This window comes from Neopsephotus bourkii, unplaced genomic scaffold (genome assembly GCF_033783945.1).
Source record: "Neopsephotus bourkii isolate Nb327-2 ecotype Australia unplaced genomic scaffold, CSIRO-AGI_Nbou_v1 NB_1060, whole genome shotgun sequence".
Lineage (NCBI taxonomy): Eukaryota > Metazoa > Chordata > Aves > Psittaciformes > Psittacidae > Neopsephotus > Neopsephotus bourkii.
Window position 1 is genome coordinate 1,397,369 of NW_026901548.1, and position 25,444 is coordinate 1,422,812.

The 25,444-nt window shown below is 55.6% G+C and overlaps 2 protein-coding genes across 9 annotated transcripts in view; one reads left to right on the forward strand and one right to left on the reverse strand.

The window, feature by feature from the left end:
- The first annotated feature begins 6,391 nt into the window (after positions 1 to 6,391).
- SLC2A4RG (SLC2A4 regulator) lies at positions 6,392 to 10,957 on the forward strand. The gene is made up of 8 exons (XM_061361393.1): positions 6,392 to 6,524; positions 7,372 to 7,523; positions 8,301 to 8,410; positions 8,496 to 8,740; positions 9,539 to 9,639; positions 9,724 to 9,991; positions 10,084 to 10,163; positions 10,640 to 10,957. The coding sequence occupies exons 1-8, from the start codon at positions 6,420 to 6,422 to the stop codon at positions 10,749 to 10,751; spliced, it is 1,173 nt and encodes a 390-aa protein (XP_061217377.1). The 5' UTR covers positions 6,392 to 6,419; the 3' UTR covers positions 10,752 to 10,957.
- Positions 10,958 to 16,374: 5,417 nt separating this feature from the next.
- The window catches only part of ZBTB46 (zinc finger and BTB domain containing 46), a 43,393-nt gene continuing 34,323 nt past the window's right edge, over positions 16,375 to 25,444 (reverse strand). For 7 of the 8 annotated variants that reach the window (XM_061361386.1, XM_061361385.1, XM_061361387.1 and 4 more), the window contains 4 exons: positions 24,416 to 24,467; positions 24,014 to 24,325; positions 20,910 to 21,085; positions 16,375 to 17,366 (listed from right to left, as the gene is read on the reverse strand). In XM_061361386.1, the coding sequence (XP_061217370.1) occupies positions 16,980 to 17,366; positions 20,910 to 21,085; positions 24,014 to 24,325; positions 24,416 to 24,467 (927 nt within the window). In that variant the 3' untranslated portion in view covers positions 16,375 to 16,979. The remainder of the gene's footprint in view (positions 17,367 to 20,909; positions 21,086 to 24,013; positions 24,326 to 24,415; positions 24,468 to 25,444) is intronic. The other variant, XM_061361392.1, reaches the window with a different exon arrangement.

Below are 25,444 nucleotides of genomic sequence, written 5' to 3' on the forward strand. Positions count from 1 at the left end.
GCGACCCAGGTTGATGTTGGGTGCCCTGAGATGGGTGGTTTGGGGGTGCTGGGTGCCACATGGAGCCCGGTGGGATGGGGATGGTGCTGCCACCACAATGGGAATGGGGTTGGGACCAGTTGTGGTGGGGGGGGTCAGCCCTGTGGCTCTGTGCTGCAGGATCAGGCCCTTCATCACTTGGGTTGTGCAGTGAGTGAGGGTCTCCATTGTCCTCCCTCTGCCTTGGAGGGAGCAGGGCCCCATCCAGCCCCCAGGAAGCCCTGAGCAGCTTCACTCCCATCACTGAACATCCCTGGTTATGGGGACCAGGGGCCAGCCCTGTGCCTCGGGGCAGAGCAGGCTTGTCCCTGTCACCCATTCCCACCTTATGGCTCTGTACAAGAGTGAGGTAGCTCCGGAAGTTGCCATCTCCCAAACACCATTAAAAGGCTGAGACGGGGTTATCTGTGTCAGGAAAAAACCCTTAAACTGGATCTAAACCCCTGTTCTGGTGGGTGCTGGTGCTGGGGGAGCAGCTTTGGGCACAGCGTGGCTGTGAACGGGTGCGCCCGCCAGCCCGGATGGGGATGCGCAGCACCAAGAGCTGCCAAAACCAGCTCTGGGGCTCTGCTCAGTGCTGCAGCTGGGGACCATTAACACAGCGCTCACCTCCCATGGGTGCTGCAGCCTCAGCCCATGCCAGACGTGTTCTGTAGAGATGGATGTGTACCCAGAGGTCTTTGACACCCCCCCCAGTGCTCAACCTTTCCTCCTCTCTTCCCCACAACAAGTTTAGGATCCCTTCCCCATGGCAAGTTCAGCATCCCTTCCCCATAGTGATTTTAGCATCCCTTCCCCATAGTGAGTTTAGCATCCCTTCCCCATGGCAAGTTTAGCATCCCTTCCCCATAGCGAGTTCAGCATCCCTTCCCCACAGCGAGTTCAGCATCCCTTCCCCATAGCGAGTTTAGCATCCCTTCCCCAAGGGATGCCCTGTATCCCCGAGGCGATGCTCTGACGATGGTCCCACTCTGACCATGGTCCCACGGTGCTGTAGCCCAACTGCTTTACAACCATCTGACCTCATCACACTGGTACTCGCTGGGGCTGGCTGGGACCTGTGGCAGCAGAACCACCGTGACGTAGCATGCTGTAGCATGCTGTGCCATGCTGTACCATGCTGTACCATGCTGTACCGTGCTGTACCGTGCTGTACCATGCTGTACCATGCTGTACCGTGCTGTACCATGCTGTACCATGCTGTACCATGCTGGGCCATGCTGTGCCATGCTGTGCCATGCTGTACCATGCTGTGCCGTGCTGTACCGTGCTGTGCCATGCTGTACCATGCTGTGTCATGCTGTACCATGCTGTACCGTGCTGGGCCGTGCTGTACCATGCTGTACCGTGCTGGGCCGTGCTGTGCCATGCTGTGCCATGCTGTACCGTGCTGGGCCGTGCTGTACCATGCTGGGCCGTGCTGTACCGTGCTGTACCATGCTGTGCCATGCTGTACCGTGCTGTACCATGCTGTACCGTGCTGTACCGTGCTGTACCATGCTGTGCCATGCTTGTACCATGCTGTGCCATGCTGTGCCATGCTGTACCATGCTGTACCGTGCTGTACCGTGCTGTACCGTGCTGGGCCGTGCCCTGCAGCAGGCAGGAAGCCGCTTTGCCCTCACATCGCAGAGATTAAGCACAAGCCCGAGGCTCTGGCAGCCCCCGCTGCAGACGTTGGAGCCGGCGGCGGTGCCAAACCACAGGCGCTGGGGTGCAGGGCCCGGCCCCGGCGCTGCTCGCAGCCGCTGCCAGATCAGGGCACTGATAGAGCCTGCGTGCGGCACCCGCTGCGATGCTGCCGCCTCTTCCTGCCCTCACCGCCGCGTGGGCTCCCCCGGCTGCATCCGTCCCCTGCTCCCCGTCTCCATGGTCCCATCCCGCAGCTCCTGAGGGCCCCTGCACTGTCTGAATCCCATGGGAGTTGTGTTTGAGCTGCACCAGCCCTGAGCACCCCGGGACAGGATGGGCCCTGTGGTGATGGTGGGGTTGGATGTGGGTACCACTGTGCTGCTGCACCAGGGTTAGGCGGGCTGCACGGCATCAGGCTGCATCCAGGGTGGGGAAAGCTGCTGCTAAAGCATCTCCCAAAGCCACCCCAACAGAGGTAAAGCCCCATGGGCAGGGCTGCCTGCTTGTCTGTAATTCATGGGGTTAGGGACAGCCAGACCCACATTCACATCAGAGACCAACTGCCCCGTCCTTGGGGGATGGAAACCGTGTCCAGAGCCCTAGAACGAGGCTCAAAGCCTGGGGGGTGAATGAAGGATCCATCCCGAAACATCACCTGGAGTCTCATGGTCTGGCTGGGAAGGTCAGGGTTGGGTGGGCTGGGAGCATCCCTCTGTATCCTGATCCTGCAGGATCCCTGTCATGGTACAAGGGGACGGTACTGCAAGGGGATGGTTCTATAAGGGGACGGTGCTGCGAGGGGATGGTTCTATAAGGGGACGGTGCTGTGAGGGGATGGTTCTATAAGGGGACGGTGCTGCAAAGGGATGGTTCTATAAGGGGACGGTTCTGTAAGGGGATGGTTCTATAAGGGGACGGTGCTGTGAGGGGATGGTTCTATAAGGGGACGGTGCTGCGAGGGGATGGTTCTATAAGGGGACGGTGCTGCGAGGGGATGGTTCTATAAGGGGACGGTGCTGCGAGGGGATGGTTCTATAAGGGGACGGTGCTGTGAGGGGATGGTTCTATAAGGGGACGGTGCTGCGAGGGGATGGTTCTATAAGGGGACGGTGCTGCGGGGATGGTTCTATATGGGGACGGTCAAGGGGATGGTTCTATAAGGGGACGGTGCTGCAAGGGGATGGTTCTATAAGGGGACGGTGCTGCAAGGGGATGGTTCTATAAGGGGACAGTGCTGCAAGGGGATGGTTCTATAAGGGGACGGTGCTGCAAGGGGATGGTTCTATAAGGGGATGGTGCTGCAAGGGGATGGTTCTATAAGGGGACAGTGCTGTGAGGGGATGGTTCTATAAGGGGACGGTGCTGCAAGGGGATGGTTCTATATGGGGACGGTGCTGCGAGGGGATGGTTCTATAAGGGGACGGTGCTGCAAGGGGATGGTTCTATGAGGAGAAGGTGCTGTGAGGGGACAGTGCTACAAGGGGATGGTTCTATAAGGGGACGGTGCTGCAAGGGGATGGTTCTATAAGGGGACGGTGCTGCAAGGGAATGGTTCTATGAGGAGAAGGTGCTGTGAGGGGACAGTGCTACAAGGGGATGGTTCTATAAGGGGACGGTGCTGCAGGGGGATGGTTCTATAAGGGGACGGTGCTGTAAGGGGATGGTTCTATAAGGGGATGGTGCTGCGAGGGGATGGTTTTATAAGGGGACAGTGCTGCAAGGGGATGGTTCTATAAGGGGACGGTGCTGCAAAGGGATGGTTCTATAAGGGGACGGTGCTACAAGGGGATGGTTCTATAAGGGGATGGCGCTGCGAGGGGATGGTTATATAAGGGGACAGTGCTGCAAGGGGATGGTTCTATAAGGGGACGGTGCTGCAAAGGGATGGTTCTATAAGGGGACGGTTCTGTAAGGGGATGGTTCTATAAGGGGATGGTGCTGCGAGGGGATGGTTCTATAAGGGGACGGTGCTACAAGGGGATGGTTCTATGAGGGGAAGGTGCTGTGAGGGGACAGTGCTACAGGGGGGTGGTTCCATAAGGGGACGGTGCTGTGAGGGGACAGTGCTACAAGGGGATGGTTCTATAAGGGGATGGTGCTGCAAGGGGATGGTTCTATGAGGGGAAGGTGCTGTGAGGGGACAGTGCTACAGGGGGTGGCTCTCTGAGAGTGGGTGCTGCACGGTGCCATTCCCGCAAGGGGGAGCGAGCAGGAGCCCAGCGTACCCTGCACGGTGGCACACGCCGTGCGGTGCTGCGCTCTGCAGGGGGGTGCGCGGTGCTGCACCGGGCTGTGTGCTGTAGGGATCTCCATCCCTCATATGGCTCTGCACACTGTGCATGGCAGCACCCAAACCAGGTCCACATCCATACAGCTCCATATACGAATGGCTTCAGACCCCACAGTGCCCTACCCCACGTGTCTTCACACCCCACATGTCCCTATCCCCCCTCCTGCTCCATTCCCCATAAGCAGGCAAGGGGACACCGGCAGCATGGGCAAGGCCCCGTCCCCATTGGCAGCACCAATCGGGATGCAGCCAGGGCATGTGGGTACCACAAGCGCATCCCTGGGGATGCCGGAGCCGCGCTGCCCGGGGATGGGGTCTGGCCGGTGGCACCGGAGCCCTTGTGCAATGGGCGATGATGCTCGGTGCTCGCAGGGGTTGCACAAGAGCGGAGCCAGCTCAGCGCTTCGGTGTTAACGATTAAACCAGAGCCCAGGAGCCACCACCGCGTCCCAGCACGGCTGCTTGTCACAACCAGGAGGGACGGGACAACCAGAGCCTTGTGCCTGCCCCGGGGCTCCCTCAGCACCTCCATTGGGGTCCATTAACCAGAGCCAAAGGATGGGGGATGAAGGCTGCTCCTCTGTGCTCCCGGGGCAGGGTCGGGCCCCCATGGGTACCGCGGGTGCTGCAGATGCTGCCCCTCATCCGGACACCCCGGGGGTTCCCTGGGCCGGGAACTTCGGGTTTTCCCTGCTTGTGGCTCTTATTCCCGCTATGAAAGCACCAGGGAGCAGGGCGGAGGGGGCGCCTCCGGCACCCCGAGGGCAGGGACAAGGGGGGGGCAAGAGCCACGAGACCCCTGCCCCGCTGCCGCACCGGGGATGCAGCCCCCCCCCATGGCCTCGGGCTGATGGGACGGGCTGGGACGGGCTGGGACGGGCTGGGACGGGCTGGGGCCAGCGGCTGGGGGAGCCGCATGGACTCTGTCCCGGCCTTCGGGCTGCGGGGGGGTCAAACAGCAGCGGGGCCACAGGGGGGGATCTGAGCACGGGTGGGTGCCGGGTATGGACCCCCCTGCACCCCGGTACCCCCTGCACCCCGGTACCCCATGCACCCCTATGCACCCCATGCACCTCTATGCACCCCATGCACCCCCGTAACCCATGCACCCCATGCACCCGTGCACCCCATGTACCCCATGCACCCCATGTACCCCATGCACCCCATGTACCCCATGCACCCCATGCACCCCATGTACCCCATGCACCCCATGCACCCCATGCACCCCATGTACCCCATGTACCCCATGCACCCCATGCACCCCATGCACCCCATGCACCCCATGTACCCCATGTACCCCATGCACCCCATGCACCCCATGCACCCCATGCACCCCATGCACCCCGGTACCCCATGCACCCCCTGCACCCGTGCACCCCTATGTACCCCATGCACCCCAATATCCCCCAGGTACCCATGGCACCCTGTGCATCCTGGTACCCCCTGCACCCCTATGTACCCCATGCACCCCTATGTACCCCATGCACCCCAATATCCCCCATGTACCCACGGCACCCTGTGCACGCTGGGAGCTCCATGCACCCTGGTACCCCGTGCACCCCACGCCCCCAGGGCACCCCAAACCCAGCCCTGCCGTTTAGGGTGGGTTTTGGCAGCTTGCTTTCCTGTTGGACAGAACCGACCCAACCCTGCAGGCCCGGAAACCCCTTTCCCGCTGGGAACCGCTCTTGCACCCCGAAATAGAGACGATTCCCCCCTCCAGCAGACACCGTAAGTTCTGGGGGAGCATATAGCTCATATGGAGCCCTACAGCCAACTGCAGTGGGTATAAACCTTTAGGGGGGTCCCCTATAACTTTCGGGGTGCGTAACCTTGTGTGAACCCCATAACTTGCGGCCAACCCCTCTAATTTATCAGGAGCCCTATGATTTGGGGGAGCACACCCCCCCCCATAACCCCTTCAGTTTCAACCCCATAACTTGGACAGAGCCCTAGGAGTTTTATGGTGCCCTCCAGGCTGACGGGAGCCCCGAGATTTCTGGGGGGGGCGGCTTATTTGGGTTAAAATCAGGACTTTTTGGGGTCATCTTGTAACTTTTCGGGACTTTGGAGGTAGGGGGGCCGGGATCGGGTTCATGGGGTCCGGTCCCAGCACGAAGTGGGGGGAGAGGAGGTGTTTGGGGGGGGTGTTGGGGGAGGGGGGGTCGGGTTTTGGGGTGCCCCCCCCCGGGGTTGAGCGCGCGCGCCGGCAGGAGGGCGGGGCGCGCGAAGATGGCCGCTGCGCCGGGGGCGTGCCTGGGGCGGGGCCGGGGGGGCGTGTCCCGGCGCGCCAATTGACATCTCGAAAGACCCAATCAGAAGCGGCCGAGCGGCTGCGGCGGGGTCGAGCTGACCAATAGCGAGGAGCTCGGTGGGCGTGGCCTGAGCCGGCGCCGACACCGGGCCAGCGCTCCCCGGGGCCGGGCCGCGGCCGCCGGTGCTGCCGCCGCTTCCCCGCATGGAGCCCCCTCGCGCGGTCCTAGCGCCCGCCGCCCGGCGCCGCCGCCGAGAGCCTCCCGCTCTGCCCCTGCCCGAGCCCGGCGGAGGCGGCGCCGCCCCGAAGGTACCGGGGGAGGAGGAGGCGGCGGCGGCGGGGACCGGGGTGGGAAGCGGGGAGGAAGGCGGGGGGGGGGGGCGGTGACAGCTGACAGCGCCCGCCCGAAACTTTCCCTCCGGTAAAATGGCGCCGGGAGGGGGTAAACGGGGGGGAAGGGGGGGGGCATGGGGGAATGGGGGGGGTACCCCCCGTTTAGGGTGGGATTTGGTGCCGGTAAATCCCGTCTGGATCTGCCCCGGGGGGATCCGCTCGGTGCTGGCAGTGCCCCGGGGCTCCTGCCTTTGGGAGGCTCCTGCCCGGGCAGGGGTCGTACCGGGGGTGCGCTGGATCCCTGGGTCAGGCCCACGGCTTCCCTCGGGATCGGTGTGGGATGCAGAGCCAGGGAGCTCAGCTGGGATCCACTGGAGGGGGACCCCCTTGGTGGGGCAGGCAATGGGGGGTGCTGCTGTCTCTGCTAAAGGCAGGGCCAAGCCAGCTCCTTGCTGGGCAGAGCTCTGTGGGGATCCCCACTGGATCTCCCGTTGGATCTGCGTGGAGAAGGATCCCCTTGGTGCTGTCACTGCGCACCTGGATGCTGCCACCTTAGAGCTGGATGCTGGAGGGTGTCAGGTCTTCTCCTGGCTCCGTGGCTACCCCGCTGTGTCCATAGGGATCTCCCTATGGAGGGATCCACTGGCTCTCACCTCTGTGGAGCTCCAACCCAGCGGGATCCACTTGGGATCTACCCCATAGGCACCCAGTGAGCGGCCAGCAGGGTCCTGGCTCCCTCCCCATCCGGTTATCGGGATTCCCACGGGATCCATCCCACGGGATCCCCACTGACCCCCCCATCTCTCCCCTTTCCCCCCTCCAGGCTGCTCATCCCTGCGGCACTCGGGGGCTGCCGGCGGGGGCCGGGGGGTGGCTGGAGCCCGGTAGCCAGGAGGCGATGCTGCGGGTGCTGGACGCGGGGCTGGAGCGGTGCCTGGCGCTGCACTCCGCCTACATCCCGGTGCCGCGGCACAGGTAGGACCATGGCACCAATGGGATCGGTAACGGTGACCGGGAGCTTTCACACCGGCTGCAGGAGGACTTTGGTCACTGCCTGCAGCACAGGGGCTCTGGTTGGGACCGGCTGTGGGGAGAAGGATCCGGTGCCATACCTGAGCCCTGGAGCAGTTCTGGCTCTGGGACCAGCACCTGGGGCTCATTGGGCATCACTGCCCTCCAGTGCTGTGTTCACCCATCCCCATGGCACCAAAGGCTGCAAAATGGCCCCGGGGCTTTTTCTCTTTAATCCCATCTTTCATAGTTAGTTCCCACCTCAGGAAGTTGTTTGGCTGCGGCTCAGCACCAGGATTCAGGTGCTGGTGCCCTCTGGTGCAGTGGTACCCATGGGCACGGAGGGTTCCTCTGCTCTGATGTGGTGAACAGCAGTGATTTGGCTGCCTGTACCCGTGCCTGTACCACTGCCTGTACCACTGCCTGTATCCCTGCCTGTATCCCTGCCTGTACCACTGCCTGTACCACTACCCAATGGCATTCCCACTCAGGCCGTTGCGATGATGCCCAGCATCTCAGGGTGCTGCAGGGCACCCATGGGTCCCTTTGCTCATAGTGATGCTCCCATGACCCAGTGCCATCCATGTCCCCCTGCACTGGGCACTGGTGAGGCCGCAGCTCTGGGCCCCTCACTACAGCAGAGGCATTGAGTCAGGGCAAGGGGTCCCAGCACCTCGGTGGGTGATGGGGGGGGATGAAGGCTCCATCCTCACCTCAGCCCCTCTTTGCTGTCGCTGGCAGGAAGCTCTCGGGCAAGGCCGGCATCGACGAGGTGATGGCAGCCGCGGTGCTCACCAGCCTCTCCACCAGCCCCCTGGTGCTCGGGCACCCTCCGGCCGCCCCTGCACCCGGTAAGAGCATCCCCCCATGCCCCATCCCTGGACACACATCCCTGCGGCAGGTCCTGACCTTCCTCCTCCTCCTCCTCCCCACCAGAGCCCGGCGGTGAGGTCTGGAAGGAGGCCCCGGCCATGTCCTCCAGCTGCAGCAGCAGCAGCAACACCAGCGGGGACTGGAGCTGGGACCCGGCCAGCGACCGCTCCACCCCATCCACGCCGTCCCCTCCGCTCTCCAGCCACGTCCCCAGCACCTTCCTGCCCGCGCCCCTGCCCGACGAGGGCCCCGACGAGCCCGATGGCACCCACTTTGTGTTCGGAGAGCCCGTCCCGAGGAAGAGGAAGGTGGGGATGAGGGTGGGGAGGAAGAGGAGGATGCGGTTGGGGATGGGGATGATGGAGGGATGAGGGTGGAGAGGAAGAGGAGGATGTGGTTGGGGATGGGGATGATGGAGGGATGAGGGTGGGGATTATGAGGATGGGGAGGAAGAGGAGGATGCAGTTGGGGATGGGGATGATGGAGGGATGAGGGTGGAGAGGAAGAGGAGGATGCGGTTGGGGATGGGGATGATGGAGGGATGAGGGTGGGGAGGAAGAGGATGGGGAGGAAGAGGAGGATGCGGTTGGGGATGGGGATGATGGAAGGATGAGGATGAGGATTACGAAGATGGGGAGGAAGAGGAGGATGCGGTTGGAGATGGGGATGATGGAGGGATGAGGGTGGGGAGGAAGAGGATGGGAAGGAAGAGGAGGATGCGGTTGGGGATGGGGATGATGGAGGGATGAGGGTGGGCATTATGAGGATGGGGAGGAAGAGGAGGATGCGGTTGGGGATGATGGAAGGACGAGAGTGGAGAGGAAGAGGAGAATGCAGTTGGTGATGGGGATGATGGTGAGGATGAGGTTGGGATGACAGGATGTTGTTGGGGATGGGGATAACATTGCGGATGGTGGTGGAGTTGGGGCTGGGGATAATGATGGGGGTGAGTTTGGAGATGATGAGGACGGGGATGAAGAAGAGGATGCAGTTGGGGGTGGGGATGAGGCTGTGGATGACGGGGTTTGGGATGCGGCTGGGGTTGGGGATATCAATGGGGCTGACACTGGGGACGGGGCTGCCGTCCTGACGCCTCTCCCCTGCAGAACTCCACCAAGGTGATGTTCAAGTGCTTGTGGAAGAGCTGCGGCAAAGTCCTCAGCAGCTCCTCAGGGATGCAGAAGCACATCCGAACCGCGCACCTTGGGTGAGCGCATGGGGTCCGCCCTGGGTACCCCAAACCCCTCCCTAAGCCCCCCCCCTTCCCAACCATTCCCCTCTCCCCCCGCAGCCGTAAACCCGACCTGGAGCAGAGCGACGGCGAGGAGGATTTCTACTACACGGAGCTGGACGTGGACGTGGAGTCTCTGACGGACGGGCTCTCCAGCCTCACCCCGGTCTCCCCCACCTCCTCCGTGCCCCCCTCCTTCCCGGGCCCCGAGGCGCAGGGACCGGTGCCTGCGGTGCCGCTGCCGAGCCCGGACGTGGCGCTGGGCTCCCCCCGCAGCCCCCCGCAGCCCCCCGGCCTGTGCCACGTCCACACTGACCACGCGTACCAGGTGAGGAGGGGATGGGATGGGGGCACATGGGGCTGCCGTGACCCCATCGCCATCCCCCAGTGCTGACCCGCGGCCGGGTCCTCTCCCCGCAGGGCTGCCCCGTGTCCCCGCGGCCACCGGTGCCCCCCGCAGCGCCCGCCCCGCCGCCGCCCAAGCCGCCCGCTGTGCCCAGGTGAGCACCGGCATCACCGCCCCATCCCCTTTGTCCCCCCCCGTTGAAGCATCCCCAACCTGAGGACACTGGGGCTGTTTGGAGAAGGGAAGCTGCGTGGAGACCTCAGAGCAGCTTCCAGTGTCTGAAGGGGCCTATAGGGATGCTGGGGATGGACTCTTCATTAGGGACTGTAGTGACAGGACAAGGGGTAATGGGTTAAAACTGAAACAGGGGGAGTTTAGATTGGATCTAAGGAGGGAATTCTTTCCTGTGAGGGTGGTGAGGCACTGGAATGGGTGCCCAGGGAGGCTGTGAATGCTCCATCCCTGGCAGTGTTCAAGGCCAGGTTGGACGAAGCCTTGGGTGAGATGGTTTAGTGTGAGGGTCCCTGCCCATGGCAGGGGGGTCGGAACTGGATGATCTCCAGGTCCTTTCCACCCCTGACTATTCCATGGTTCTCTGAACCCCATAACATGAACCCCTGTGCCCCGCAGGAGGCCACGAGGGGAGGCCAAGAAGTGCCGCAAGGTGTACGGCATGGAGAACCGGGAGCTGTGGTGCACGGCGTGCCGCTGGAAGAAGGCTTGCCAGCGCTTCCTCGACTGAACCGGGGCCACGGGCCTGCAGCATCCCCTCCTTCTTGCACATTTTGCACTCGAGGTGCCTTCGCGCCCCCCCCCCCACCCCAAAAACGCCACCCCGGGGTCCCCCCGGACTCAGGGAACGGCCCCCCCCCTCCCTCCCCAAAAGCTTTATGCACACGGAGCTTGTCCCCCCATTGTTCCTTTGGAAGATAAGCTAAACGTGCCCCCCCTCCCTATGCCAGCACTGCAGTGGGGGGGGGGCTTCCGGCTGCTTTTGGGGACCCCCCCATCCGGGGGGCTGCCCATGGCTCGGATAAGCTGTGCCTGCACCCATGGAGGGGGGCTCGGTAAAGGATGAAGTGGGGGGGTGCCTGTTGCCTGTTCCTGCTCCCCAGGGGGGCATCCCCAGTGCCCGGGGCAGAGGTGGGCGCCTGCTCCCCCCTTTTCCCCCGACTTTGCCCCCCCCAAAGGGGTTTTTACTCTTTGCATCCCCGTTTCTCTCCCGTTGGTCGGGGGGAGCCGGGGCGATGCTCCGGGAAGTGCCTGCAGGAACGCGCCCATTTGCACTAAGCCAAACTGCACAAAGAGGTGGCTTTTTATTGGGATTCCCCCCCCTTCCGCCCCCCCCACCCCCGTTTTTATTTTTTTTCCTCTCATTTTTATTAATTTTGGGTGGTTTTTTTTTTCCTTTTCGTGTGTTTTTATTTTTTAAATAAAATATATGAGAATTCGTATTTTTAAAGAACTCCCTCCCAGGGCAGTGCCTGCAAACCCAAACCTGGGGGGGTTTTAAGGGCCTTTATTCCCTTCAAACCCCATTCCCGCCCCCCCCACACATCCCAAACCCCTTTTTATCCCCCGCCCACCCCAAACCCCCTTTTCTCCCCTCTCATTCCCATCACATTCACAGGTTCAGGGCTGGGTTTGTCCCAGCCCCTTCCCTGTGCAAGGATGGGTGGGATGAGGATGGGGATGGGGATGGGGATGGGGATGGGTGTGCAGCCAGCCCAGGGCACGTCCCCATTGCATTGGGACCCCCCTATTGCAGGGTGTCCCCATTGCAAGGGGGGGTTCAGACCACATCAGCCCTATGGGTTGGTGCTGTGCCAGGCTGGGCCCCCCTCCTTGGGGTTGGGATGTGTCAGATCCCGAAGGAAAACAGCAAAATAAATGTTTGGATTCTTTTTTAAGGATTCTTCTTCCTGATTGCTGGGGGTGAGGGGCTCCTGAGAGGGGCTCTGCAGGGGGGGGAGAGGGGGGCATAGAATGATCCCAGCATCAAAGGGGGGTACGGGGTGGAAGGGACCACGAAGCACATCCACTTCCACGCTCATCCAACCCTTCCACTAGAGCAGCTTGCTCCCAAGCCTGGCCCCTGGGGCAGGTTCAAGCCATTCCCCTTGGCCTGTCCCTATATCCCTTATATCCCAAAGCCCCTCTCCAGGTTTCCTGCAGCCCCTTTAGGCACTGGAGCTGCTCTAAGGTCTCCCCTTCAGGAGCCTGCCCCAGCCCAGCTCTCCCAGCCTGGCTCCAGAGCAGAGCTGCTCCATGGCTTCCTATGGCCACAGGGCACAGGAAAGAGCCAGGCCAATGAACACCCCCCCCAGCCCCAAACAACCCCAGGGTGCTCATCCCTACCCGTGGGTGCTGCCCCTGCCTGCACCCCCATCACCCCAACCATCCCCACGATGAGGAGGGAAGGTACCACCATAGAGCAACAAACCCCAAACCCAAGGCGGGAGTGTAGCAGCAGTATCCCGATTTATTGAAACGGAGTGATTCCTGCAAGGATGCCTAAAGCTAAACCCCATCACAAACGGGATTCCTGCCGACAGGAACGCTCCGGCATAGCCCAGGCGGCCGGGAACCCGGATTGCAGCTAGAAAAGAAGGTCGGGATTGACCTGAACTACAGTTACAGAGCATCAGAACAACACAGCCACGGCCTCCCACCGGAGCTCCTGCATACCCCAAACCTCCTCCTGCACCTCCCCAGGATATGAATCACATCTTCAATACAAACACAGGTTGATAATAATTAATATAAAGTCAGTGTAATATAGAATATTCCCAGCCAAAAATAATAATAATAATAATAATTAATAATCATCATCAATCTTCAAACTCTGTCCTGGGTTTTTTTTTTCTTGTTTCCTTTCTTTTGAGCTTTATTTTCTAGACAGGTTTAAAGCACGTTGCAAAATAAATACCTCTATCTGAGAGCATACACACAGCACTCTTGACTAGGCAGGACTACAGGGGAAACCAAAGGCAGGGATTCCAACTGAGAGAGAACATAGGGCATAGCGACCCGTGGAGTATGGCTTCTGCAGGAGCTGCTGTGGCCCAAGAGGAGCTCAACTGAGGATTCATTCTCTCTCATATTGCAAAGGATTCCAGTTTTTGCATGGAGTTTTAGGGAGTTTCTTTGCTCAAGGGGGAAGGGTTGAAGTGGGGGGGGAGATGAACCCCAAAACCCCACCAGGACGTGGCTTTAGCAGTGGGGAAGAGGAGTATTTAAAGGTGGGAGAACTAAAGCAGGACCCAAGGATGGAGAGGGTTTCCTTGTGCATGGGAAAGATTCCTTCTGTACCCCAAACCAGAGGGTTTTGATGGCAGGAGAAGGGAGAAAGGCAATAGAAGAGAGAGGGATGGGGATGGTCACTTTGCAGCCCTGCACTGATCCATCCCACCAGAGCTGCTGGGCTTTGGGGTGACCTTAAAATAGACCTGAAAATGGGTTATTTGTGACTCTGAAATACATTGGGGAACAAAATGTACCAGGGGAACGGCTTTAAGGTCCCTTGGACACAAACCAGTCCAGTCCAAGCAAGCCCCTCCACTTGTTCTCCTTGCACGACCACCACCAAACCCAATGGCCCCAGCGCCTTCCTCGTGGGGTTTTGGTGGGGCTGGGGCAGGAGGGTGTCATTCACACCCTGTTGTGTGTGGAAGGGTGGTGAAGTGTGTGGTTGTACTCTCAGATTAGAAACCAAATGAGGATGGTGGAGGAAATCCAGGGAGGAACATCGAGGCTATGTACAAATAGGTCCAAAACCCCCTCAGATGCGGGTTATTGATACCCAAGCATCTCAACTGCTTTACCTGGGAAGGGGAATTGTTCCTTTTGAAACTCAACCTGTAAAGTTCTATACACACACATCAACAGAGTTAGAAAAGCCTAAAAAAAGGGCAACCTCCATGAAGTATACAAAGCCCTGAAGGGAAATACAAAGAGCCAGAGGTATGGCTCTGTATGGAGCTAGTGTTGGCTACAACAGGCAGAGCTGCTTTCTCCAAGGGCAGAAGACGTTTGCATAGGCAGTAGATCCCGAGAGGAGCCACGTGGAACAAGGGGTGAAGTTTTATCAAGTTCCAGCATTAAAAAAAGGAAGGGGAAAAGCCCAAATTCCCTGGGTTTGAGCCCAATAGAGCGTGGCCGGTTCTGCGCTTCCATAGCAGCCACCTCCATCAAACCAGAGCACTTCAGACAGACATAGCGTGGTAGATGGGTTGGTGCATGCAGTGTATGTCAGTCATACAGAGCATCGTGGTGACATGGTCAAAGTCAGCTTTTAGAGTGGGTTTTCTGGTTTTCTCTCTGTTTTGATGTATTTTTTGCATCACCAGCTCAAAGAGGATGCCATCTCCCAAGGGGCAGCGCTGGGAAACGCTTCCCAAGCCCCTTGGTTTACTGCCCACCCTTTAAATAACACAAAGGGAAGAGAATCAAAGTCTCTCCAAAGGAATCCTAAAGTGAAGTGCTCCAGAGTTCTGCTGACAAAACCCACGGGTGAGGAAGAGGAAGGCTCAGGCCAACATCTGCTCCTCCTCATAGGGTATGCCAGCAGATCCACACCCCAGAGTGGGAGGAGATGGCTGAGATGGGATGTCACAGAAACCAAAGGGGATCTGAATGGTTTGGGGGTTCAAATGGGATGTTTCAATAGATCTGTACACAGGAAGAGCAATGCTACAGCTATCTGTGAAGCACTGTATGTATTTGTCTATGTGTTACAGGTAAGGCTGCGAGTTCAGGACCTCAGAGACCCCCCGTATTTACAGGATAAATGCCAATAAATACAGAGCCCACACGATGAGAGGCCGAAGTCAGGGGGAGGAACCAGCAACCTCGCTCTGGGACCCCCCCAGCCGCTGGAAAAGCAGCATCCAGGGGTCCAGTCGTCACGTTCTGGGGTGTTTATGTCCCTTTAGCTATGGGAGGAGGGATCTGCAAGAAGCTAAAATGGAAAATGAGGGGTTTAACTGCTTAATAAAGAGGTTTAAGCATGACCCTTCTGCTCTGTGAGTGCTTAAAGAGGAGGGTGATCCCTTCTCCCTGCCCTAAAGCAACAAGTCCCACTTAACCCCTTCAATCCTAAGGAGCAGCAGCAGCACACGGTGCTCATGTGGCCTCAGGGAGCCCAACAGAGGATTCCAGGGAAGGCCTGTGCACCCAAAGCAACAGCTCAGGAGCTGCTGGAGACTCCCATAAAGGGAATTCCACAAGGAACTGAGGAGCAGAGGGAGGAATAAATGGCCCAAACCCAGGATGTGCCTGCAATCAGGGAGTGAAAAAGAACCAGTTACTGCAGGTGCCAGGACTGAGGCTCCCAGCACGCTCCATCAAATCCTGGCACTGCGTGGCTCCAGTCCTTCAAGAGTATTAGCTTTACCTGGGGTTTCTTGTACAAGACACTGGGTATTTCCATCACTGGATGGAACCAGGCTTTTCACCATGGACCACCAGACCTGCAAGCACATTCTCCATCCCACTGGGATCACCTGTCCCACCACGGGGGGGGGAAATAGCACCGTTAAAAGTCATTTGGCTTTCTGGTAACGGGTTGTCTTCAGTGCCAGAACCGGTGTCACAGGCAGGGCATAGAACTGCTCCGTGGCAAGGGAAGAGTGAGGTCGTCAGCTTTGTCAGCTCAAAAAGCACCAGAAGCAAAGAGGCGAAGGGCAAAACCCAGCTTCTGCTCAGGAGTGAGACACTTCCAAGGCGCTTTGCTGCTGTCAGTTAGGTGGAGCTGGGAGAAGGCAACAGAGGATGGAATGAACAAGGAGAATCCAACCACCTGGAGCAGTCCCAGGGTCTCTTTGGAGATGCTGGGAGAGAAACCTGGCTCTTAGGTAAAATAGATCGGGTTTATTTGGAGCTTCACACAGAACCAGCACAGCTGAAGCTGGAGGGGTTGACATGGAGCCAGTAGGAGGCCTGCCTACTCGTGATGCATGGGAACAGGGGGAGGAAGACCGAGGTACCCAGGTGACATCCTGCTCCCATTAACACCCAACAGGATGGGAGCAGCAGGATTTCCACCCAGCTGGGATCTCCTCACCTCGGCCTTTCCCAGCTCCTCCTGCACTTTGCCACGTGTTTTTGCTGTGGTTTGCATATATCTGTGAAAAGGCAGCTGAGCAAAGGGACAGAACAACAGGTAGAGAATTACCTGTGTCCTTTAGAGCAAAGGGTGCTGCTGGGAGCACCAACATGCATTGCAGCGCCCGCGGATAACCAAGGCTGGAAGACAGGACGTGGGTATGACACCAGTAGGTCCAAGAAACGTCATCATCTTCCTCTGTTTGATGGTGATTCTTTTGGAAGCTGAGAGTCCAAGAGAAGAATCCGTAAGGCTCTAATCTGACTTGCCTTTTGATCTATTTGGCTCCATAAGAAACAATTAAAACTCTCTTCCAACAGCTTTTCCAAAAGGCCTGTATCACTAAGGGAAGCCCTCCAACACATCCATCAACCTGCTTTCCCAACACCAGCTTGTAATCCCACTGCTGCTGGGATCTCAGCACACAGACAAGGTGTTAAACAGAGTAAAGGGAAGAAACAGAAACCCAACCACTGTGAAAACAACCTGCTCTGGACACAGAGCTCTCCCCACGCAGGGGCAGGGTGCGAAGGGAGGGAGGGAGGACTCGTGCTTCACCCAGGCTCCCATCACGCAGTGCTCGCACCCTCAACCTCATCAACCCCACGGCTGCAGCCGGGGCTGGTGATGGAGGGAGAAGGGGGAAGGCGAAGTCAATGGTGCCACTGGGATTGACCCTGCTAAGACAGCATCCGAGCGGGACAGAGAAGGACTGGTTTAGAAAACACAAGAGTTATTTTGCACACATGGACGACAACAAGGCTACTTCAGTTTCTTTTCCGACATGATCCTTTCCTTCCCACCCTCCCTCCCCCTACAAACAAGAGAGTGGAACAAAAAAAACCAACCAAACAAAGGAATTCCCTAAGAAATCCAGGTAAAATCCTTGTCGGCCTCCCCAGAGTTGTCCTGCTCCTGCGGAGAGTCGACGTCTTTGTCATCATCTAAAATCACATCATCCTGTGACATTCCCACGTCATCCTTCCACTTGATGTCGTCGTCGTCTCCCATCTCCTCATCTCCTTCCACTTTGATGTCATCCGGGTCTTCCATGTACTGGCCTTCCCCGGGGTAGCACTCATCTGGAGAGCCTTCTCCTCCGTTGTGGTCCAGGTGACCGGCCATGCCTCGGCCGGAGCAGTCGGCGCAGACGCCGTGGCGACGGGAGCCGTGCTTTATCCCCACGCTGGCCGCGGACATGAACACCCGGTTGCACACCTTGCACACGTACTTCTTGTCTTTGCTGTGCACCTGGCGAAGGAGAATCACCACAACAGGGAATCAGACAGCTTGGAAAAGAACTTGAAGTTCATCCAGTCCAACCGCTGCCCATCAGTGCCAAGGCCACCACTAACCCATGGCACTGAGGGCCTTGTCTCCACAGTGTGTGAACGCCCCCAGGGCTGGGGGCTCCAGCACTGCCCTGAGCACCCTTTGGGGAAGGAATTGTTCCTTAGCTCCATCTAACCCTGCCCTAGTGTAGCTTGAGGCCGGTTCCTCTTGTCCCATCCCTTGTTCCTTGGGAGCAGAGCCCAGCCCCTCCTGGCTCCATCCTCCTGTCAGGCACTTGTAGGGAGCCATCAGGTCCCCCCTGAGCCTTCTTGTCTCCAAACTAACCTCCCCCCCCAGGTCCCTCAGCTCCCCAGTACACCCCACCCCAAGCACCAGTTCTCTGCAGATCAGATCAGAGCAACCCACAATCAAACATGTCAATGTCACATTAACTCCACAGTCTCCCTCCTGATCCCACTGCTACTGATAACCAAAGAGCAGGAGCACTGGGAATGCATCCTCTATCCCTCCAAAACTGCAGCTAGATGCACTTCTAACCTCACTTCTGACTACTCTGGTGGCTGAAAAATGGCTTGTCACAAATGTTCCTGATCCATAAATCACGCTGCATTCCACATCCAAGAATAACAGGCACACAGAGCTATCACAGGGAATCAGCGCTAAGCAGGAAAACCTCTGCAGGATACCAGAGATCCCTTCAAGAGTCAAACTCCACTACACAGTGGCCAAAACTGCATACTTTGAGAAGCACAAAACCACCCAAGCAAAGGTGGAATCCGCTGCTGCCTTCCTTTTGTGGAAGGCCAGGAGCTTGCTGAAAATGTTCACATGCTCTTCTCCCTAAGGAAACAGCCAAGCAGTGCAGTGAGAACGCCTGAATTCCAACACAAGGAGTCTCATCAGGTACTTTCATATATATATATATATACACACACACACACACATATATATAATAAACTACATATAAATACATATAAAGATTCATTTTACTTACATATAGTTCAGTTGGAAGGGACCTACAACAATCATCTGGTCCAACTGTCTGACTACTTCAGGGCTGGCCAATATACCTTACATTAGAGACATGTATATTTTCTCTTTACATATATATTCTTTATATTTTAGTATACTAACAGCACACTGGGGCAGCCCAGGAGCTCGCCTCAGTAACTGCCCTATCCCTGATCCACAGGATCCCTTTGGGAAGTGGTGTAGAAACAAAGAAGGATTTGCCTTGTATCACACTGTCCGGTGCTTTGGACACTGAGCATCATCATCAGTCCCAGAGCCTCGGGGCATGTATCCCCAGTACCTAACCCTTTCTTTAACTCATTTCTTCTTTTCATGCTCACAGCAGCCCATAGGAAAGGTGTTCCTGGTTCTACACATCTTGTGTGGAAAAGTCCTTCCTTTCATCCTAAGCCAGCAGCCCGGTGAGGCCAGTTCCCTGCTCCTGCCTCCACATGGGATCACCTGCTCTCACAACTGGGTTCTGCATAACCCTGTGCTCACCCACAGCACCCAGCTGAGCTAAAGCTGCTTAGAAGAGGACAAACTGACCCACCTTGCCCCCTCAGCCCTCACAACCACAGGCCACTGGCTCAGGCTTTGCATGACACTGGTCCCAACAGTGTTCAAAGCCTGGAAGCTCTTGTGATGTGCTCTGCCCTCAGGCTCTGTATGCCCTGAGCTAGTCCCCATGATGTGTTCTTCAACTGCATCAAGCACAGCCATTGTGTTTCCCTTCTTTTCAAAGCCCTATGTCTGAGGTTTTTAAAGGCAGTTGGATAGGGCTGGTCTGAGGCATCCAACAGGATCTATAGCTATCACTCATTTTAACTGCCAGAAGAACGACTTTCAGGCATCAAACGCTGAACAGGGTTACAGAAAGTGGTCACAGGTACAAAAAAGAAATGATAAAACAGGTACTAAAATGACATGTAATTGAAATACCTGTTAAAAACCCGAGCACCTCTCTCCTCTCTTCCAACCCTGGCAGTTTAGTTGGCATATTCGAAGTGAACAGATTCCTGGATGCTGCTGAGCAGAGATTAATCTTATTTCCCTTATCACCAAATTAGTGGTAAACACAGGAATGGTGTTTGTCCTTCAGTGCCTGACAATGGCATTAGAAAGACCATATTCTGACTAAATACTGATATTCCAAGGGAGAGAGGGGAACACACTGTGCTGACAACATGCTAAAGGTCTGGAAAAGAATAAAGGGAAAGTTCTCTGAAATAACACCACAGCAACTCGGCACATCAGCCCCTTGTCCGTCCCTGTGCAAGGCCGGGGATAACTGCAATGGGCAGCACTGCTGCTTGGCAAGCTCTGCATGGAGAGGGGCTTTGGGCAGGGGCCTGTAGGGACAGACCAAGGGGAATGGCTTGAACCTGCCCGAGGGGAGACTGAGCTGAGCTCTTAGGCAGAAGCTCTTCCCTGTGAGGTGCTGAGGCGCTGGCACAGGGTGCCCAGAGAAGCTGTGGCTGCCCCATCCCTGGCAGTGCTCAAGGCCAGGTTGGACACAGGGGCTTGGAGCAAGCTGCTCCAGTGGCAGGGGTTGGAGCTGGAGGAGCTTTAAGGTCCCTTCCACCCCAACCCATCTGTGGTTCTGTAAGTCGTGCTACTGCTGTTGAAGTGCCTTTGCAGGAAGGTACACAAGGGGACGCACACGCCTGCAGGACTGGGATGAGGGAACTAAAAGTTCTTTGTGGCTTCTTGAGAATTACAACCAGGGAAACAGGAATGACTCCAAGCGCCTCCTCCAGTGCGTTATTCTTTACACTCAAAACTTATCAGATACTATAAATATGATATATATAATAAAAATATGGATAAACTTACTTAAATGACCTCAACAAATCAATTCCTAGTCACTACCTCTCAACACTGATTATTTTTAATACCTCCCTGCATTAGAACCTCACAGCCACCATACTCAGTATTTCAAATAGCCCAGATTTTCTCTACAACCTTACTTAGAGGGGTGCATTACTGACACAACTATCTATACAGAACTTATTTGCTCTTCCACAGTATCACCTCCATACCAAGCTCTGAGAAAGCACTTTAGGATGGCAAATTAATTCTTAGCTAAAAAATACCCAGAGTTTGGCTTAAAATGTTGCTCCTGAAGGAGCTGTGACAAGCAGCCTACCTGGCTTGGAGTAGCTCTCTTTAGTAAGGTGACAATTCAGCACTGCCAGACCAGAGTAGCTTTACCTGGAATTCTTCTTGCTGAGGGCTTTAAAGCTTCCTAGGCTGTGCTAGGAGAGGAGAGGGGGGTTCCCTCTGCATGAACTGGCAGCAAAACACAGCCTTTGAATGGTGGGGAAAAATGATGCTGGAGACGCCTTTAGAGGAGCCCCGGAGGGGAAAATGAAACACAGCCCTGACTCACGTGAAGCTCCTTTATCTCACCTCTTATCTTTATCTTATCCTTTACCTTATCTCTAAGTGATAACTGGTGCTGCCAGCCAGGCTCTGCTGGGCTCTTACCAACGTGTGCCTCTTCATGTGCTCCCGGCGCGTGAACTTCTTCCCGCAGATCTCGCAGGGATAGGGCCTCTCTCCCGTGTGGGACCGCATGTGCCTCTTCAGGATGCACTGGTGCATGGCGGAGAAACTGCAGTAGGGGCACTTGAACTTCTTCCTGATGACCGTGAACTCGTTGACTGCAAGAGAGCAAAGCAGAAGGTGCTGATTACAAAAGGTCAGTCTTCTCACGTACTCCTTCACTGTTGAATTGGTTCACTGTGAAATCACAATCTCACCCCTCGACCGTCTACAGTGGTTATAATCCTTATATCATTGCACTTCTGGTATTAAAGAGCTTCAAGTATTGTCATCAAACAAGCTCTGAACATGTCAACACACACAGATTCAGCAACAGTCTGTAACACACATTGCCCAGCGCTTGCTAAATGCTCAGTAACAATGCCAAGTAACTCTGTGATTCTTATAATGAATTATCTTAAGTACTGAGATCTAAACCTCTAACACTGTTATTTGTGGAGGCAGCAGATAGCTGCGAGCAGCACACCACAAACATAACACCCCTTAAAGCTCATCCAGTTCCGACGCCTTCCACTAGAGCAGCTTGCTCCAAGCCCCATCCAACGTCCATCGTGCTTGATGGACCTTGTTCTGCCCCCTTCAATTGTACTTTGCTGGGCTAGAAAAGGGGTAGACCTCGAAGCCCTTCTGACACAGCCGAGTCTTTCCTTCATGCCATCTCCATAGGAGCTGCTGAAAGTGGCCCCAGGGGATGCAGATGGTACAGACAGCCCAAGGGTCTCATCTGCCATGGAAAATACTAATACTACTAAAAATCAATGCAAGCACCTGGGCCATGGCTGCAATACTGACACCAAGGAAAGCACTAAGCAATAGCTGATGCCCTTCAGTAAAGATCACTCACTGTGATCAGGCAGATTCCTGAAGGGCTGGTTTCAAGTGGCTCTGCACTTGCACTGCTTTAGGAACCTCCCAAAGGAGGTACTTTAATGGGCTCTGGTGCCCAGAGGAAGCTCTGGCAGATGCCTCACCAGCCCTGCTCACACCTATAGCCTTATGTGCAAGACTTACTTACTGGTTTACTCTTCCTCTTTTATATTATAAGAAAAGAACCTGTTGCTTTATCTTCTCCTTTGGATTTGACACCCCCTTGTCTATACAACCAGAGGCAAGGAGCCCACTTTCTTCAGTTCTACAATGCAAAGTTACAGATGAGAAACACGTTCCCAGTCTCGTCTATCACACTCAGTTATTAGTGACAGGCCACACAGACACAGTCCCCAGGATCTCTATAAACCTCTTACTACAGACTCTGGACAAGGTAAGGACGCTGCAAACTGATGGAGGGGAGCCACGAGGGGACGTGTAACCTCCCTCCTCCAGCCCCAGGCCATGCTGGTGCCACTCAACCCCACCAACGCAGTGTGGAGCACAGTGAGTTGGACAAGCGGCTCCATACACCAGGTTTAACCACGTCATGCTGGAAAAAGCTGGTGTGGAGATCCCAACCACAACCAGCTCCTGAGACTGTGAAGGAAAAGTGCTTTAGAGAAGGGAATAAGAACTAAGCCAAGTGGGGAAACTCCGGCTTCCCAACCCACAGGCCCTGATGTGGCACGGAGATGTCTCCCAAAGCTCTGGCTCCCAGCAGGAATGGGTAGGGCAGAACCACACCAGACCTGCTCCCTCTTTACATGGGCAGCAGGATCCAGGATCTCTCTATGGGAAACAGAATGGCAAGAAACACTCATGTCCACCTCATGCACAACCAAGTGCTGCTTGTTTTGGTCTCCCTGACGTGCAGGGACATTAGGAGCAAGAACTTTCCTGAACACCTCCAAGGATCACGTGGAGAAGCTGCTTTCATCCTCTCAGCCCTCTCCCCATGTTAAGGAGTCAATCCTACAGTGCTGAAGCTCAGGCTGCTGATAGGCAGTGTTGTACTTGGAGCAGCTGGGAAGCACCACATTTCATTACACTACTTTCACAGTTACTATAATCCCTGTTTGCATGTAAATATATAGCAAGAGATACAGAAATAGTTAATCTTTTATAAAAATATCTGATTTTCAGGTAATAAAAAAGGCATTACAGTAAGAGTACCCTCCAGTGACTGATTTTGTATGCACACCCTAAGTTACATTAGATCTGCTGTGTAAAGCCTCTTCTCAGTTTCAGCATCACAGCCTGGCTAAGTTACACGATAGAAACCACAGCCACACTCCAGTGCATCTCTTAGAAAAGATGGTACCAATAAATACACAAGCCTTGAGACAATTCTCAAGCCCAGATCATGTCCCCTGTTGCACATGTGAACAAGGCAGCGTGGTTTTCTCTGTCCAATGCACAGAAACCCAGACTTTCTACAAAGCTTATAGGGCTGAGCACCCCAGCACTGCCACAGCTCCCCATCTCCAGATGAAATGCTGGCTTGTCTAATGGACACAGCACTAGACCAGAACTCAGCAGACTGAATTCTATTGTTAAGTCTATTGCTCACAAGCTGAGGGATGTTATTTTCCCAGGGAATACAAGGAAAACATCACCACTTCTTTTATAAAGCACTTTGAGATCTACTCACGAGAAGTTTGAGGTCGTGTAAGCAAGCACACAGTATGATCACACCAGTAAAAGAGCCAAAGTGCCCATTACATGGGCTGACCCAAGTTATCTTTGCACACAAATCACACCGTGGCTGCAGTCACATAGGGCCTGGACCCAGCATGTTATCCCCTACTCAGCTTTGGGGAGTTACTCTCTAATATGACACCTGTGGTAGGTTTACTTGCAGCATGAGAACAATGGATCAAGTTGCTTTTCCTAGTTTAAGTGTCTCATACACACAATAGTAGCTACGTGTCCTCAGGATCCTCAGTTTGCCCTACACTGCCCCAAAGCCTGAGCCCATGCAGCAGGGCAGAGCCTGGGTAACACTTTCACGTGGCTACTGAGGCTCTTCTGTGTACCAAAGCCCTGGCCACAGGAGAGACAGACACAAGCACCCGAGTGCACAGATATAAGGTGCCTGTTTCAGTCTGTCTTGTCTCGAAACAGCTTGGCACAGTTAGGACACTGCATCTTCTTACAGTGGAAGTGGATGGTCTTCTCGTGCCGATCCATGTTGGATTTCAGGCTGAAGGTGGCAGGGCACTGGGAGCACTGGAAACGGGAGAGTGGATTGGGAAGCACTCTGTCAGTGAGGCCCGGGCGGGGGCAGTCAACCAAGTCCAATGGGAAAAGCATGGAAAAGGCATGTTCATGGATGTGCTCCTTTAGCTCTTCAGCATGCTGGAAAACCCTCCTGCAGAAAGCACAGGTCAGCCTCTTGGCAAGGCTGGAATCCTGGGAGAGGCCATCAGTGGTTCCATCCATGTCTTCGGATCTGGAGAAACTCGTATCTACAACAGAAACAAGAGACCCACGAACAGATCAGTGTCCTCGGGTGTAAAACAGTGACAGGTTTAAAACACGTTTTTCTCTCTGCTTACCTGAATCAGAGTTATCAAACTGCCAAAGTGCTAAAAGTCCATCATAAGCGGCCTGCAAACGGAAAGCATCCTGGAGTTAAGGCAAGCATTTACAAGACCATGTCTCTGCGTCAGTGCTCAGAGCCCCATCTTACCTCTGCCTTCACCCCTTCTTCAAGGGAGGCTTCATCACATCTCCTGGCCCCCAGTCTGCCTTTACAAGGCTCTCACTCTCAAAGCAGCCAAGTTAATGGGCTGCATTTTGCAAGATTTGGTGTTTTGAAGAGGGTAATCAACATGCCCTTCTGGGTCCAGTTCCCAGCCTCACCAAGCATCCATAGCTCCCACTGTGGCCAATGACAGAAAACCTCTAGCAGATACAACAGAACTGGGAAGTTTTCCCTTAGCCCTACACAGCTACTGCATAACTCCCTTTATGCAGTGCTTTCTGGCACTGCTGATCCAAAAGCTCAATAACAGGTGATGTTCAGGTTTCATGCAGCATTTGCAGTGTGCCAACGTGTGGCAGATGGCAGCTCTCTATGGGGCAGAGGCATGATGCAGCCTGGGCAGGTCTGCTGGGGATGGGCAAGTGGCCATTCTGAGCAGCTCCCTTTGCTCTGAGATGACTGCAAAGGAAAATCTGTGTTTCCATCCGTTTCTTTACTGGAATTAAAGCATCATTCCAAAATACAAAGACTAAGAAACGCCACAGAAAGATATGAATTTGATGTCAGAGTGTAATACAGCAGCCAACCTGCTTCTATCCCAATTTAGGCAGTTAGAAGAAATCTAAAAGCAGAACATGAGCAGTGGATAGCTGTGGTCTCAGCTATCTTTTTGCCATTATCATGTTCTTGCATGCTGTATTTCACAAACAGAAGGACTGACAATAAAAAGGGCATGTATCCTTCAAAACCATAGTGTTGTGAATGCAATTCCTGCTGAGGAAAGGCACAAAGGCTAAAATTAGGACAGCACCAGCCTTGACCTCAACGGACTTCCTAGCTTTAAAATTCCCTGTATTTAAAACCGAAACAAAGCTAACAG